Here is a 15,441-nt window from a genome sequence, read left to right as displayed (position 1 = left end):
ATTAACCTCTTTTTTAGCAAAAGATTTTAGCTTAGTCAGCTTGGAGAATTTTATAATGAAAGCCTGTGTATAATTAAAAGTATCTTTAGAATTACTTTTCCAGCACATATAAAGAGAACTTTGAATAATATTTTAAAAATTTATTATTAATCCTTCGCTCATAGATTCTTAAAACTTGGAGCTCATGGATGGTCTTCAGACGTTCCATGGACTCCTTCACTGTTTGGAAAATTATGTTTATTTGTCCACATGTACATTTTTCTGGAGCTATAGCTTTCATTTTCAGAAGAGTTCTTCAATCAAAAAACTACCTTAGATGTTCCTCCAAAGTTTTTAGAAAAATGTTATTCAGCCCTGATTTGCCTAAATTTTTCTTTCTTTAAAAAGAGTGTTTATATTTTTATGTAGAGGAACAGAAGAATAATTTTTATTGTCATTAGGACATACAGAATTTGTCAGATTTTCTGTACTTCGTTTCCCTTAGAGGACATGAAAAGACCATAAAAGGTTAAGGAAAATGACAAATCATTGCAGTTATAAAATTTGTTTTAGCATTTACAATGCAAATGTAGAGTTTGTCAGATCTGTGAGGTACAGGGGGACAGCGCTAGGCTGAGGATCAAAAGTGCTGGAATCTTGGCCTGCCGGTCCAGTGACTAGCTGTGCATCATAGGGCTAAGATACCTCTCCTGAACTTTAGTTTTCCTGTCTCTCAAATGAGAGTCTTTTCCTTTATCTTTAATGTCCTTCCAGCTCTACAGTTCTGTGATTTGATATTTCCTCTTTAGAGGTCTAGTAAGTATTATTAACATTGGCTAGATTTACAAAATATAATTTCAATTCTGATTTCTGTGCAAGTTAGCTTTTCATTCCTTAAAGTAATTTTTCAAACGTTTGCATGTTATTAATGGGCTTGCCTAATGATCTCTTATGAGATATTGTAAATTATTTTTCATTGGTGATAAGGTAGCTTGAAATCCTTTTAAAGAAATAATTATAATAAATATTTTTACTCTGCAAATATATTAACTGTTCATGAAAGCAAATTATTCAGGGATTGCTCTAGACAACATTTTATTAGCATCTTCAGCAGGTTCTGCATTGAAAATAACACTGCACATTTCTTTTACAGTGTGCAGATAGAACTACCTTGGAATATGTATTCTAAATTGGTGAAGTTTTATTAACATACTTTTCAGCATTTTCTTTGGAATGCTCACATGTAAAGGGTTGTTCAGTTAAACTGAACATGCAGAGATGAGAGGTACATAGGGTGCATCATCAGTGTTCAGTTATGCTCTAGAACAACTGTTCAATAGAACTTTCTGTGATGATAAAAAATATTCTATATCTCCCCCATTTAATATGGTAGCCACTATTAGCCTTATGGGACTGCTGAGAACCTGAAATGTGGTTACTGTGACTGATGGAACTGAATTTTAAATTTTATTTAATTTTAATTAAAGTTTGAATATGAATAGTCACGTATAACCAGAGGCTGCCATATTGGACAGTGTTGTTCTAGAATTTCCCATCATAAATACTTTCCTTTAGCTACTAATCAATTTCTACTTTCTTTTATAACCATGCTTCTTGAAAGAGTGGTATACATATGCTGTTTTCACTTTCTTATCTTCCATTCACTTTTTAAAGTATTAATTTAATTCATATTTGCAGGTGGTTAAAAAAAGCACATACAAGGGTCTCCTCCTCCTCCACCTCTAGGCCTACCGCAAGAGGCAGTTATTTTTATCCCAGTTTGATTTCTGTTTATCTGATGGTGGTCTTAATAATTAACATAAAATATTTTCACATCTCTTTTCTTGAAGTATCAACTTTACACAATCATTATAGACTCTCCCTTATTAAAGAAGAGGGTTTAATTCATCTTAACACCTGCCTCTCTTCTCTAATTTGGATAATTATGTTTTTATTTTTATTTCTTCTGTTGCAGAACTTCATGACTTTAAATACTTTCTATTTCTTTTTCATTAACTTCAGGCAGTATCTATTAGCTCTCTGCTATGAGAGGAGAACACTAACTCCCCTCCCTTCCTTCTTCCTCTCCTTTGTTTCCACCTCCCATCTTCAGTCACCTTTACCTTTCCTTTGGTAGTATCAAGTTTGTTAACATTTACAATGTTCCATTACCATTATATCTTCTCTGTCTCATCTATAGATGGATACTGACATTGAAAACAAATAACAATTACATTTTCTTTTTGGGTCCATTGTTTCTATCAGTCCTTGTGCCACACAAAAGGAAAAAGTTCATAGTATGAAGGTCAAGGTGAATTCTTATTTCACTTCATCATTTGCTCAGAATGTTTTATTTGGCTCTGTGTTTATACTGTGATTTTCTTGTTCTGTTTTTGTTTTGCCTGAAGATTCAAATTGCTTTTATCGTCTTGTTGACAAAAGTATAATGTGCCTTCACCCATTTCATTTGCACGTCCTTTAGTCATTCCACTTTGACACCAGAGATACCTTCCCAGAGCCCACCAACCTCTGTTCCAGTCTCAACGGATTGCTTCCTGGGCCTGTTGCACAGCTCTTATCCTGGGACTTGCTGTTATCACACTTTAAAAAAAAATATTTATTTATTTTATTTTTGGCTGTGTCAGGTCTTAGTTGTGGCACACAGGATCTTCGTTGAGGCACGTGGGATCTTTCGTTGTGGCTTGTGGACTTTTCTCGAGTTGTGGTGTGCAGGCTCCAGAGCGCGTGGGCTCTGTAGTTGTGGCGCATGGGTTCTCTAGTTGTGGCTCGTGTGCTCAGTAGTTGCGGCATGTGGGCTTAGTTGCCCCGCAGCATGTGGGATCTTAGGTCCCCCACCAGGGATTGAACCTGCGTCCCCTGCATTGGAAGGCAGATTCTTAACCACTGGACCACCAGGGAAGTCCCTGTTATCACACTGTTGGTTTGGATCTGCTGCGTCCTAGATTCCATTTCTTCCTCTTTTTTGGTTTTCTCCCTCAATTTTCTGAAAGAAGACATCAGAAGGGGTATATAGAAGGTAAACTTTGAGTTTTTGAAAATCTGAAAATATTGTCATTTTTCTCTTATACTTGATTGATGATTTGGCTAGAAATAGAATTCTAGGTCCTTAGTCCCTTTTCCTGAGAAATTAAAGGCACTGTTCCATTGATTTTTATTATCCAGTGTTGCAGTCAAGATGTCTGATTTCATATCGAAATTTTATTTCTGTGTATTTTTGACCTACTCTTTCTCTGTGGAAGCTTTTAGGATCCCTTTATTTTTATTCTGAAATTGCACAGGGTGTATCTAAATGTGGGTTTTTTCCTCATTACTGTGAGGCACCCGTGGGACCTTTCCGTCAGAAGACATGACTTTTTGCAGTTTGGGGAAATTATATGTTGACCTTCTGGATTATTTTCTCATGTATTTGGCCTTATATCTTCCTTCTTATATTTTGGAAGTATTTTTCACTTTATACTCAAGCCTGACTTTTACATTTTTGTATTTCACCAACCATATTTTTAATTTCCAATCAAGGACCCTTTCTTATTTTCTGATTGTCCTTTTTTCCATTGCTGCTCATTATGAATGCAATATCTTCCAGAAACTCTCTTCCGAGGAAACCAGTTAAAATTTTGTTACATTTTCCTCTGTACCTGAATTTTCTTTCTTCTCTTCTTAGTCTGTTCTATTTATCTATCCTGGCTTTTCTTTTTTGTGCTGCTGGCTTTCCTCAATGTCTGGTCATCCTTTATTGTCCATTCGTATTTAAGAATAAATGACTAGGTTGAATAGTATAGGTAGCTGGCATAAGTTTTCTCCTCTATGATGTAGGTAAGGCTAGGTCTGTTTTCCCAATATGTTTTGCCTTAAGTAGTTGCTTTGCGCATATGGGCATGAGATGTTAACTGCAGGCTTCCTGTAGCATATGGAAGCAGGATCCAGCTATCCAATTGCGTCTACCACATTTGCTCTTCCCAACCCTGTTTTTTTTGTTGTTGTTGTTTTCAAGGATGGGTGTCAGAAGTTGTGAGCAACAGGTTGACTGACATCACTGTATAAAAGACAAGCTTTCAAGTAATTCCCCAGTTTAGCCCTACTTTTCTCTTTCTCTGTACCTGTCAGCTTTGAGCCTGCAGCCTTTTCAGTACTCCCCAAAAGAAACTGGCTTTACCTGTAGCTTCCTTTTAATTAATAGACATATTCTGGACTGTGGCTTCTGCACAATTTCATTCTTTCACACACTTCCCATCCACTCTCAGTCTTCCAGAAATGTGTTGAAATATCTAGTTTGCTACTGCTTCTCCCCAGACCATTATCTTTACTGGTGTGAGTTTATTTGTGTTTATATTTCCTTACTGTCAGTTAAAGAAGGTGAGATAAATGTATGCTCAGTCTGTAGTCTTGAAATAGAAGCATCTATTCCCCCGATTCACTCCCATATTTGTCATTCTACCTAAATCACTCTTGCTAAGGGCTCCAGTGGCCAATGTGTTGTTAACTCCGCTGTACGCTTTCTGTCCTTATGTTTCTAGGTCTTACAGTAATATTACACACAGTTAACCACTGCCTCTTTGTTTCCTTGAAACCACATTCTTGTAATATTTCTTTGTCTTTCTGGCTGCTCCATTTCAGTCTGCTTTGCTAGCTTCTCCTCCTTTATCTGACTCTAAATGTTGAGTTCTTTGTGTCTTGTTAACTGGTTTCTTCTCTCACTCTATTCTTTCTCTCTAAATAATCTCACTCGTTCTTGTGGCTTCCATAAGATGTTACGGAAAAACCCGAATGAACTTTTTGGCAAACCCAGTATATGCCCAGTGACCTCCAGTTTTGGATCTTAGCCTAGATAGTCTCTTAAGTTTCTGACCCATGTTTCATCTGCTTGGATGGATATATAGGCACCTTAAACTTAGCATGTTCAAAACAATTCTTAATAATCCTCCTTCCACCAAATCTGTTCTCCTTGTCTTCTCCATGTCAGTAAATGGCATCACCATCCGTTCACTTGTGCATGCCATCTTGCTCTGTGTGTTTCCCTCACTCCCTACTTTCAGTTCATCACTCTCAGTTCTATTGCCAAAATATTTCTCAAATGTATCTACTTCTCTCCATCTTTATAGCAAACATATCTTAGTCAAAGCTACCATCATCTTTCTTCTTGACTACTACAGTTGCTTATTGGTCTCCCTACTTCTATTCCTGGACCTTCCAATTATCGACAGAATTTAAGAAATGTAAATTATGTAAATTGAGTCATTCCCAAACCTCCAGGTTTCATTGCTCTTGGATTAAATTATAAAATTTCTAACATGGCTTTTAAAAGCTCTGCAAGAAATGGCCCTGTATGCCTGTCTGGTTTCATATACTCCCAGTTCTGCCTTGTTGCTATGCTACAGCCAGACTGGCCTCCTTTCTTTGCTGTTTCCTATTTTGGGGTCTTCACATATGTTGTCCTCTCTGACTGTAATGTTCTTTGCTCTACTTTCTGTCACATATGTAATCATTTAAAAACTTTACTTCTTCAGAGATGCTTCCCCTGCCCATCCCCAGTTTACATTATATATCTATACTCCCCCCAAGATTCCCAGGTATGAGTTAATATATGTGTTAAAATGTGAACTTGGTAGATGGTTTTTCACAAGGATGCCGATAAAGCTCTAAGGAATATAAAAGACTCTGTACTTCATTGTTAGCGCTGGTATTGCTGGTAAGTTCTCTGCTAAAATAAATGAGGCATTCAGAAACCAAATCCTTCTATCGAAATATTTCTCTACTAAGGAGGGCTAATGAGATGATTATAGTGCCAACTGTGGTTAAGTGGTACATGTTTCTTATGTTTTAATTTTATCTACAGTATTGAGGAGGACTGTTCAAACTCGTCCTGCCCCACGAATTCCTCCAACCGTGGAAGTAATTGAGAAGGAACAAAACTGGGAAAAGAAGACCGTACCTACTGCCACAGACATTCAGAATTCAAGTGAAGAGAGTCATCTCTTTACTCAGAGGTGGAGGGCCTCTCACATGGGAGAAGATTTGCAGAACAAAACCCAGGCTCCTTTTGTTAACCCCTCACAGCCCCTCTGCAATTCCCGTTCAAGCACTCAGCAATCAAGAAACCCCGCAGTCTCAGAAGAACCCCCAGTACTGGGAGATGGGCAACAGCTTAGAACAAATGAGACATTAATACAAAGAAAGGACATCATGGCACGAATTGCTGAGTTGACACTGCAGAATTCAGCTATCAAGGCACACCTGAATAATATTATTGGGCCGGGGGGAGAGCAAGGGGATGGACTTCGGGAGTTTAACAAACAGGAGACGAGTCATGCCAGCAACATGACCTCTGTGAGTGCCAGTTAAGGATTGCCTACAGACATATTGGTATTTAAGTATATTGCTGGAGCATCCAGAAATGACCCTGGTGCTTGAAGCTGGTACTAGATGGCTTATGCTGTGTCGGGTCCTCATCACAAAATAAGTAGAGGTTATTTATCAGTTTATGTCACACATGCATTAAAAGAGTACAACATAAAATTTAAAATGAGGAAATGAATGAGGAAAATAGGACAAAAGTAAAACAGGTAGGAAAGCTAAAATTAAGCTAGGAATGAAGTTTTAAATATATAGAATAAATATGTCTTGAAAGTTTACCACATAACTGTTTTAATTGAAATCATTTTTACTCTTAAAGGGGCTCATAAAAGAGAATTGTGTGTAGCTGGCCCTCAGCTCGTGAGTAGTTAATTTTTTAGGACACAGAATGCATTTTCCCTTAGAAATGATGTTTTAAAGAATATTAAAGTCAGGCTTTAATGTACATACTAATCATCTGGGAATCTTGCTAAAATGCAGACTCTGATTGTGTAGGTCTGAGGTAGAACCTGTGCGTTTCTAATAAGTTCCCAGGTCATGTTGGTCCAAGGATTACACTTTGAGGAGCAAAAGTCTGCATGTTGTAGTGCTGGAATTTTGTAAGTTACGTAACTGAGGGCTGACCTGGCAACGTGAACCTTCATTTCCTTGTTTGTGGGGAGCAAAGGGATTCTAAGTTCCAGTTGTGGAGTGTTGATAACACACGCCCTCATGCAGATCCCAGTGACGGGAGAGTCTTCCTTTTACCCTGTCATGAGCCAATGTGGCGCCTCTCAGAGTTCTGATGGGAGGCGGGGCCGTGGGAAGGAGCTGGCCAGCTTCATGGATTAGGGGTTCCAGAGTGATCGCTTCCATAGGGGCTTAACCAACTGTGGATTGAGGGCTTCCATGAGGAAGGTTAGGAGAGGGTGGGGGTAAGGGCCATCTCTGTCAGCACTGGCTCATGGGCAATAAGGGCAATACAGGTATCGAGTGACAGAAATAGCAGTCAGAAGGGACTGGCAGAAGAAGCCGAGACGGAGATTAGGAGTGATCGTTACAGTTGTATGTAAGTACAAGCTGCCTCAGTTTTAGTCAACAGAGACGTTTCTGTGTATGCAGAGTTTTGAAGTTTATTTGAAACATGTTTTTTAAACATGGTTTAAAAAAACCCACAGAATTAAAAATGGAGCTTGCCCCCTTTTCCGATTAGTACAACAGTTGGGCTGGAGAGGACGATCCAGTACTATTGCCCTCACCACCCTTTTCATTATAATCAGAATTACAACATGAGTTTTAATTCATGCTGTTTTGCTTATCTCTTTTTTAACTAGCGGGCATAAGCTACAAATTAGTGACTTCTAGTAGGAATTGTTTTTCCCCAAAGGGACATATTTACTAAATGAAGTACTTAAGAGTGACATTCCTTCCAGGAATTTTCAAATCAAACTTACATTATATTCCTTGGGTGGCTCCTTTTTACTCTACCTCTCACATTCCTTTCCAGTCACCAGCCTTCTCGAATCAGGTATATTAGGCCAAAAGTGGCCTGGGTAGGGTGACACATGGTCAGAAGGAGTGATAAGATTCCTAGAAATCTTTGCCAAATAGCTCATAGTGCGTGTATGAAGATGATAATTATAGAAGCATCTGTTTCAACTATCGCAGGTCCTCTTTTGTATATTGTGATTCAAACTCCAGACCTGCCTTTAATAGGGATGTTAGAAGTCAGTCACTCGGAGTAGTATCTTTGCTCGTGTGATCTTTGTGAAGCTCAACAAACGCTAAGAGATGCAGGAAGGCTTTGCTTTGTCCCACAGACACTCTCCATGGACAGAGGGACTAGAGGGCTTATGTGGCACTGATATTAGAAGGATTAGTATCCCTTTACTTTAGCCTTTATTTTTCAATTAAGAGATTTGTAAATTCTATTACTATTTGCCCAGTATTCAAGTTCACATGTAGCAAAGGCTATGAATACTAATTTGCTGGCTCTTAGTGGAAGAGTTCGTTTTTACAGAAGGTCATAATTGTTTGTATTATTTTTAATATGGAGTCTGTGTCCTTTTTTTAAGTCTTTTCCAGCAGTACAACCTCTAACACCAAGTAGCATGGAGGAACGGATTGCAGAATTGAATCGACAGAGTATGGAGGCTCGTGGAAAACTCTTGCAATTAATAGAGCAGCAGAAACTTGTTAGTTTGAATCCTTCCTCTCCACCAGTATCACCTATTCGGTCACCTCTCGGAGCATGGACTGGTTAGTCACAAATTCATGATTTAAAAGCCTAAACACATGAAATTTTTCATTTTCTTGGTTTTGCAAGTATATATTTAGCTAAAAGAAATCTCAGAGCGCATATATTTCAGTGTCTTCAATTTTATGTAGAAAGAAACAGACCTAAGTGACAGAAATGGGACTAGAAGGCTGGTCTCCTCTCTAGCTTCTAGAAAGCTATCCCATGGTGCCTGCAGTTAATCTTTGGTGTCTGAGTTCCTAAGTTGCCCTACATGTAAATGGGATCTGTTTCTGTATATGATTCGTTCATGGCGTATGCTGCAGCTGTTTATAAACATAAGCATCAAAATAATTTAGACTTTCATCAGCAACAAATTACAAGTTATTATTCTGTTAAAACCATTAAAACATTTTCACTTGTAAGTTAAACTTCCTATTTAATTTGTTACATTTAGGAATGTGGGAAGCTACAGGCGATTCTAAACAATAGAAAGTAACTGAAAAATTAGTTGTCATAGTGATCACATTCAAAAAGGTACTGATGAAAGGAAGTAGACCTCAAGTTGCTCTTTAGCCAAAAATTGAATTATTAAGTCCCTCAAGGGGTAGAGCTGCATGAAGGTTCTAGAGAGACTAATTTGGGCCCGGTGTAAGAGAAGGTTCTAATTGTCAGGAATAGACAAAGCTCTGTATCAGTAAGTGGTGTGCCCCCTGAGGTGTTCAAGCATTATTGTTTTAGAGAGATTCCTATGTCCTGTGGCTGGTTGAAGTAGGTTACCTATGAAGGATCTACCAATAAGACTCTTTCTCTCAGAAGTTATTTCCTTTTTGAATTACAGACCCAGAAAACAGAGTGATTTGAGGCACTTCCCTGGTGGTCCAGTGGTTAAGACTCCACGTTCCCAATGCCGGGGGCCCGGGTTCAATCTCTGGTCAGGGAACTAGATTCCTCACGCGTTCCACAACTAGAAATCGCGAGTGCCGCAGCTAAGACCTGGTGCAGCCAACTAAATAAATAAATGAATATTTAAAAAAAAAGAAAACAGGAAAACAGAGTGATCTGGAAGTTACTGGAAAGTGATAGATAACGCATTTCCCTAAGGTCCTTCCTCTTTGTTTATTCTAGGCTCCTTCACATTACAGCTTTATCTACCGTTCTTCATAGTCAGAAAGTCTAGAGGCAACTTGTGACTAGAATAAATAAGTGAAATCACTCAATATATGTGAATACCAACGATGTGTCACCATGCTCTGGGCACTGGGGATACTGCATCGAACAGGACAAGCCCCTGCCCAGCTTGACTACTCCGGGATTCAAGCTGGGGGGAGCAGGCAATACAAATAAGCAAATAAATACATGAGACAATGTCAGTTAGTGCTAAGTGCAATGAAGAAAAAATAACGCAGATCACTCGTAAGAATAATTTTGTGATAAAATGAGACATCTATTTCAGTAGTTCTTTGCGGTTAATACTTTCATTTCTGTTGGCTCATTTAGTTTTCAACATACCTTCAGAGTAGACAAAGCTGATACAACTATTTGATAAATAAGTAAACCAAGACACAAAGAGGTTGAGTGATTTGTCTGAAATTCTAAAGCAAACTGGTAGATTTGCAACCGTGTTCTTTCCATTCCAGTGCTTATTTGTCTAAGGTATTCTTTTCTTAAGTAAAATTATTGGTTTCACAGGAACCTCTGTGGGCTATAATGATAAAGATAAAAATAAATCATATGTCATGCAGAACCTCTTTTGTTTTCTAGGGCAACCAAGGAATATGTTATACAATTGAATAGAGCTTCATTACCCCTTAAAGTCCAGAAATTACTGGTTTTAAGCATGATTCTTAGGAGCACTGCCTGAGCCTTTCATGAGTACATACTTAGTAAATATTTGTTGACTGATTATCTACTTCTGAAATATTGAAAATGTACATAATTATACTTGCCTTTGGCCATATGAGCTCTTCAGCCAACTTTCCCCTCCAAATTTAATGTCTTCAGTAACAGTAATAATGTAATAGATTTAGAAGATTTAAAGTTTTACTGTATAACTCCAGAAATGTTCTTTCTTTTTCATTTTTTTTTTTTTCGGAAAGCTTTAGATAAGTCGCTCTCACCAAGATCTCCTGTTCTTTAGGGCTAGCTCTTAATTTCTGTTTTTCACTTGCAGATCTGACATGATACCACTTGTCTGAAGATTCTGGCTCTCTAGGAACTGGCATGCTCCTGAATTGACACTAAGAACTAAAGTTTCTTGTCCCACAGTTCATTTTTTAAAAAATCCTTGAAGTGTATTTGTGGTCCATGATGATAAAAATATAGAAAGAACCCTCAACTTTATAATTTGCAGTAAGACAGAAATCAAGTTAAATTTTAATTTTCATTTTATTGAAAGGTAATAAACTAATGTTTATTTTTATATTATAGAAGGAGGAAAGAGGACGATCGAGGTATCTATTCCAGTAGCGGAAGCCCCAGAAAGCTCAAAATGCAGTATTGTCTCTCCTACCAGTGGGCTAAATTCAAGAAGGTAGGGTTAAAATCAAGAACGTGGTTTGTGTTTTATTCTCTTTGTGAAAAAAGGTAGTGCATAATGTCTGACTTAGTTTCAGACAGATTCACTCATGTAGAGAAAATCAAGTAATTGGGGAGGAGAATTTTGGGGGAAAAAAGAAGAAGAGTGAGGAACAATCCTTAATTAAGTAGAAAAGCATTGGGTTGGCTATTGAAGACAAAAATAGGATAATAGCACATATGTAGAGCGTTTTATGGGTTACAAAATTAGGAGGTAATATATGACAGGGTAAATTGACCAATAGTATTTTCCTCCTTTACAGTAAGTGAAACCAAAGCTCATAGAGCTAATTGGGCAATTTGCCTCCATGGGTCACGTAGTTGGTAAATGGTGACACCAAGGATGTACCTGGCTGTCTGTGTCCACTCTACATGCTAGTACTGCACTGCTCCACGTCTCATTACTCTTCCATGACCTTGACCTTCTTCCCCATCCCTGCACATCCATTCTTCCTCTTTTAATGTTAAAAACTTATCTGTGTGGTCCTCTAATGTACTGAATGGTACATTCCATTCAGTCTTTCTGTAAACCTAAACATACTCTAAAAAAGAAAATCTATTAATTAAAAAAAAAAGAAGTTGGTGAAAATATGTTGCAAATAATTTACCTCATTTGGACTTAAGTCAGCCATTCCTTTCAAGCTCTTCTCAGTATTGAGAATTGTGTCTTATATAATTTTTAAAGGTGAATAATAATAGATTACTCTCTCACTCTCTTTTATTTCTCATAAATAGATCTCCAGGGGCTACTAGTAATTCTTGTTCTCCATTAAATGCCACCTCAGGAAGTGGGCACTTGACACCTGTTAATCCAAGAGCAGAGGTATGTGATAAAATGTAATTGTGAAATGTGTCTAGAGGTTGGGAGGGCAAAGGTGGGAGGTGGCTGATTTTGTAGTTTTCATGCTTAATTATTATTCCTGTTATCTTAAAGATAATATAAAATTCTCAGAAGAAAAGAAATACTAATTCACCTTCATTAGGAAAAACAAATAAGCATACACGTCTTTTGTTTTCTAGGGTAACTAAGGAATAAGGTAAAATTCAATAAGATTTCAACAAAGATCGGACATTATTGTTTCAGGCAGAGCGTTCCAAATAGTGTGGCAAGACACGCAGGGGTGCCTTGAATGGGCTGTGGGCTTACTGAGATACTGGTTTCCTCAGTCTTTGCTGTGGCTGTATAGGGCTTGGGATAACCAGAGCCCTGGGGCCAGTCACTCTGCCCCAGTGTGCTGTATCTGAGTGTGCCACAGAGAGGTTATGTGCCACACGTAGAGAGGTTATGGCACAAAGGGTAAATAAATGTCCTACGTATTTTTTATGTGTTCTGATTTGCTATAGGAATGTAGAGAAACTAAGCATCTTACAGTATATCCACAATTTTTGCAAAAGGCGTTTTTCTGTGCTGGTAATACAGCAAAATATAGTTCCTTTGACTGATTAGTCATAGCAAATTGTGAGGGTATCTTTAAAATCATAAACATTACATTTGCAAATGTGAGCTAACAACTGTTTGATGGGGTGGGGGGGATCTTCCTTGCTATTCTTATTACTAGCTTCAGTAATTAGACAAAATAGTGAATACCTCAATAAACATTGAGTATTTATAGTCCAAATTAATCGGTAAGCTCAGAATATTCTGATTGCCCAGCACTGGAAGATTTGTCCTTTGTTGTTTCTTATATTCTTAAAAAACTTTAACGTAAACTATTTTATATAATTTGCCCTTAATTTCTGGAATTTAGTAACAGATTTAATTTACCAAGGTCAAATAACTTTTTTTGTTATTTTAAAAAGTTGTACATTGATTTGTATAAAATACTGGATTGATTCTTTTTAAAAAAATTAGGTCTGCCAAATCAATAAGGGGATCTGTTGACCAGGGAATATTTGGGAGTGTCTCTGATAGAGAATAAAAATTGCTAGTAGCAGGCTTCCCTGGTGGCGCAGTGGTTGAGAGTCCGCCTGCCGATGCAGGGGACACAGGTTCATGCCCCAGTGCGGGAAGATCCCCCATGCCGCGGAGCGGCTGGGCCCGTGAGCCATGGCCACTGAGCCTGCGCGTCCGGAGCCTGTGCTCCGCAATGGGAGAGGCCACGACAGTGAGAGGCCCGTGTACCAAAAAAAAATTGCTAGTAGCAATAATTTTTAGTACCATTCAGTGGTGTAAGATAACTTTGGTTCTATGTACTTGGTATAAATAATTGTAAATCTTGAGTGGTTTCATGCTCCTGATTACTTTCTAAAGCCTTTCTGCATCTTTGTTCAACAGATTGAGAAACAAAATGAAGAAGGCTGGTTTGCTCTTGCTACCCACGTGTCATAAGTGAGGACGAGTTGTAGAGTTTGTTCTCAGTAATATATTCTTGAGCTTCCACTCCCCTTTCCCTGCTACTGCTTTTAAGTTTTTATGTTCTTCTTTCAGATACAACTTACAAAGATCTCATGACTTAGTACTAATGGAACAAAGAAATAAAGCAATTATTTTAATTTTTAACCTTTTCAAATAGATTTCCGACAAACAAACAACCTATAACCTCTTGTGAATAAAATTTTGACTAGAGGGAAATTAAAGTTTTATATTCTAATAAATTCAAGGATTTTTTGGAGTAATATATTTTTATCTTTATCATCTTTATTCAGATTTTTTTTTTGGTCCAGTGTATCTCAAATGTTGATCTATTTTATTTTTTTCTGAAGAACTAAACTGCTTTTGCATATAACTTACAATAAAATGACTCGGTGTGACTAAAGTCTGGCTTTCAGAAAAATTTACACCCCCTTTTGAGAGAAGTCACTGTAGTCCATCACTTTTTCCATCAAGGGAATGTATAGTTTTCAAAAGTAAGTGTGGGGGCTTCCCTGGTGGCGCAGTGGTTGGGAGTCCGCCTGACGATGCAGGGGGCGCGGGTTCGTGGCCTGGTCCGGGAGGATCCCGCGTGGCGCGGGGTGGCTGGGCCCGTGAGCCATGGCCGCTGGGCCGGCGCATCCGGAGCTTGTGCTCTGCGGCGGGAGGGGCCACAGCAGTGAGGGGGCCTGCGTACCGCAAAAAAAAAAAAAAAGTCAGTGTGGGAGTATTTGTTTATATTTGCTTAAGCAGGTAAGGGTGGTTATATATATTATAAAATTCTTACATAGTCTTTACATGTGAAAATGTTATCAGTAATGGTAATGTATATCAAAAAAATAATGATTGAGCTTAAATATCTGAATGCACTAACATTGATTTATTGGTTTATTTAATGTTTGAAACAGAATTGAGTACAAAACGTTGCTATCAATTTTCCCAGCCTTGAATCTACAATGCATTCAGGGTGGATTTTTCTTCAAGGCACCTGTTTGATCTCACGTATTGGTTTCTGTTTTAAACTTGGTTTTTGAATGGTCTCTGCTCCTTGGCTCTATGATAGGAATTCTCAGCCTAAGTGAGGTGGGAGCGGCGAGGGGAAAGCACACTGTAACTCCTTGGGGAACTCTCTCAGATAACACCTTCCCTCCTCGGGCAGTTGTAAGTCACTGTTGTAGGAAGTGTGCTATGCAGCTTTCATTTGGACCTCTTCATTGTTGTAGGGGCAAAATAATTATTATCTTTTGGTATCACTGATTTTATTTATGTGAAGTCATCTGTATGCATTTGTATTATTGCAGATTCTTCCGTCTGTATTGCACTTTTTAAACCTTGGTGTTCAATAAATACTATCCCTGTATGGCATATAAACCCATTTTAGTGTTATTCCTTCTCTTACTGAAATGTCAAGTTATCTGCTTGCTTTGTGAATGCGTTCTTTTGACGTGTATTTTCTTTAATATTCTCCAACTGGTTGGCTCTTTATTTTTTTCCCCTATATTCCTTTCAACCTCTAAGATGCCTTGGCATGGCATTTTAAAAAGCTGCTCATGGTGATTTAATGTGCAGCCAGAGTTGAGAACCAATGCAAAAACTTTTACCACTAGCTCACTGGCAACCTTTGGGACTGATATTGAAGTATTCATCCTGTTAAGGTTTGTTTTTGTTTTTACTGATAGAATACAAAGGTAGGTTGAAAAAACTCCAAGAATAATAGATACAGCGAAAGGAGCCTTTCTTTCTTAGGCCTTCTGGAGTAGTGCTTCTCAACTTCAGCTGTTATTAGAGTCATCTGGGGACCTTCTAAAATTCCCAGTGCCCAATTCTCACTCCAGACCAATTAAATTAGAAACCCTGGGGACGGGACACAAACATTAGTATTTTAAAAACCTCCTGAGATGATTCCAGTGAACAGCCAAGCTTGGGAAACATCATTATAAAAACATTT

The 15,441-nt window shown here is 38.1% G+C and overlaps 1 protein-coding gene across 3 annotated transcripts in view; it reads left to right on the top strand.

Moving 5' to 3' along the window:
* SPICE1 (spindle and centriole associated protein 1) overlaps positions 1 to 14,868 on the top strand; it is a 63,168-nt gene extending 48,300 nt beyond the window's left edge. For 2 of the 3 annotated variants that reach the window (XM_030836803.2, XM_030836806.2), the window contains 5 exons: positions 5,834 to 6,324; positions 8,406 to 8,589; positions 10,997 to 11,099; positions 11,879 to 11,966; positions 13,419 to 14,868. In XM_030836803.2, coding sequence (XP_030692663.1) covers positions 5,834 to 6,324; positions 8,406 to 8,589; positions 10,997 to 11,099; positions 11,879 to 11,966; positions 13,419 to 13,472 — 920 coding nt within the window. In that variant the 3' untranslated portion in view covers positions 13,473 to 14,868. Of the gene's footprint in view, positions 1 to 5,833; positions 6,325 to 8,405; positions 8,590 to 10,739; positions 10,927 to 10,996; positions 11,100 to 11,878; positions 11,967 to 13,418 lie in introns of those variants that run through there. The other variant, XM_060298065.1, reaches the window with a different exon arrangement.
* The last annotated feature ends 573 nt before the right edge of the window (positions 14,869 to 15,441 follow it).

This window comes from Globicephala melas, chromosome 4 (assembly GCF_963455315.2).
Source record: "Globicephala melas chromosome 4, mGloMel1.2, whole genome shotgun sequence".
In the NCBI taxonomy this organism is placed as follows: Eukaryota; Metazoa; Chordata; class Mammalia; order Artiodactyla; family Delphinidae; genus Globicephala; species Globicephala melas.
This window is presented reverse-complemented; position numbering and strand designations above follow the sequence as displayed.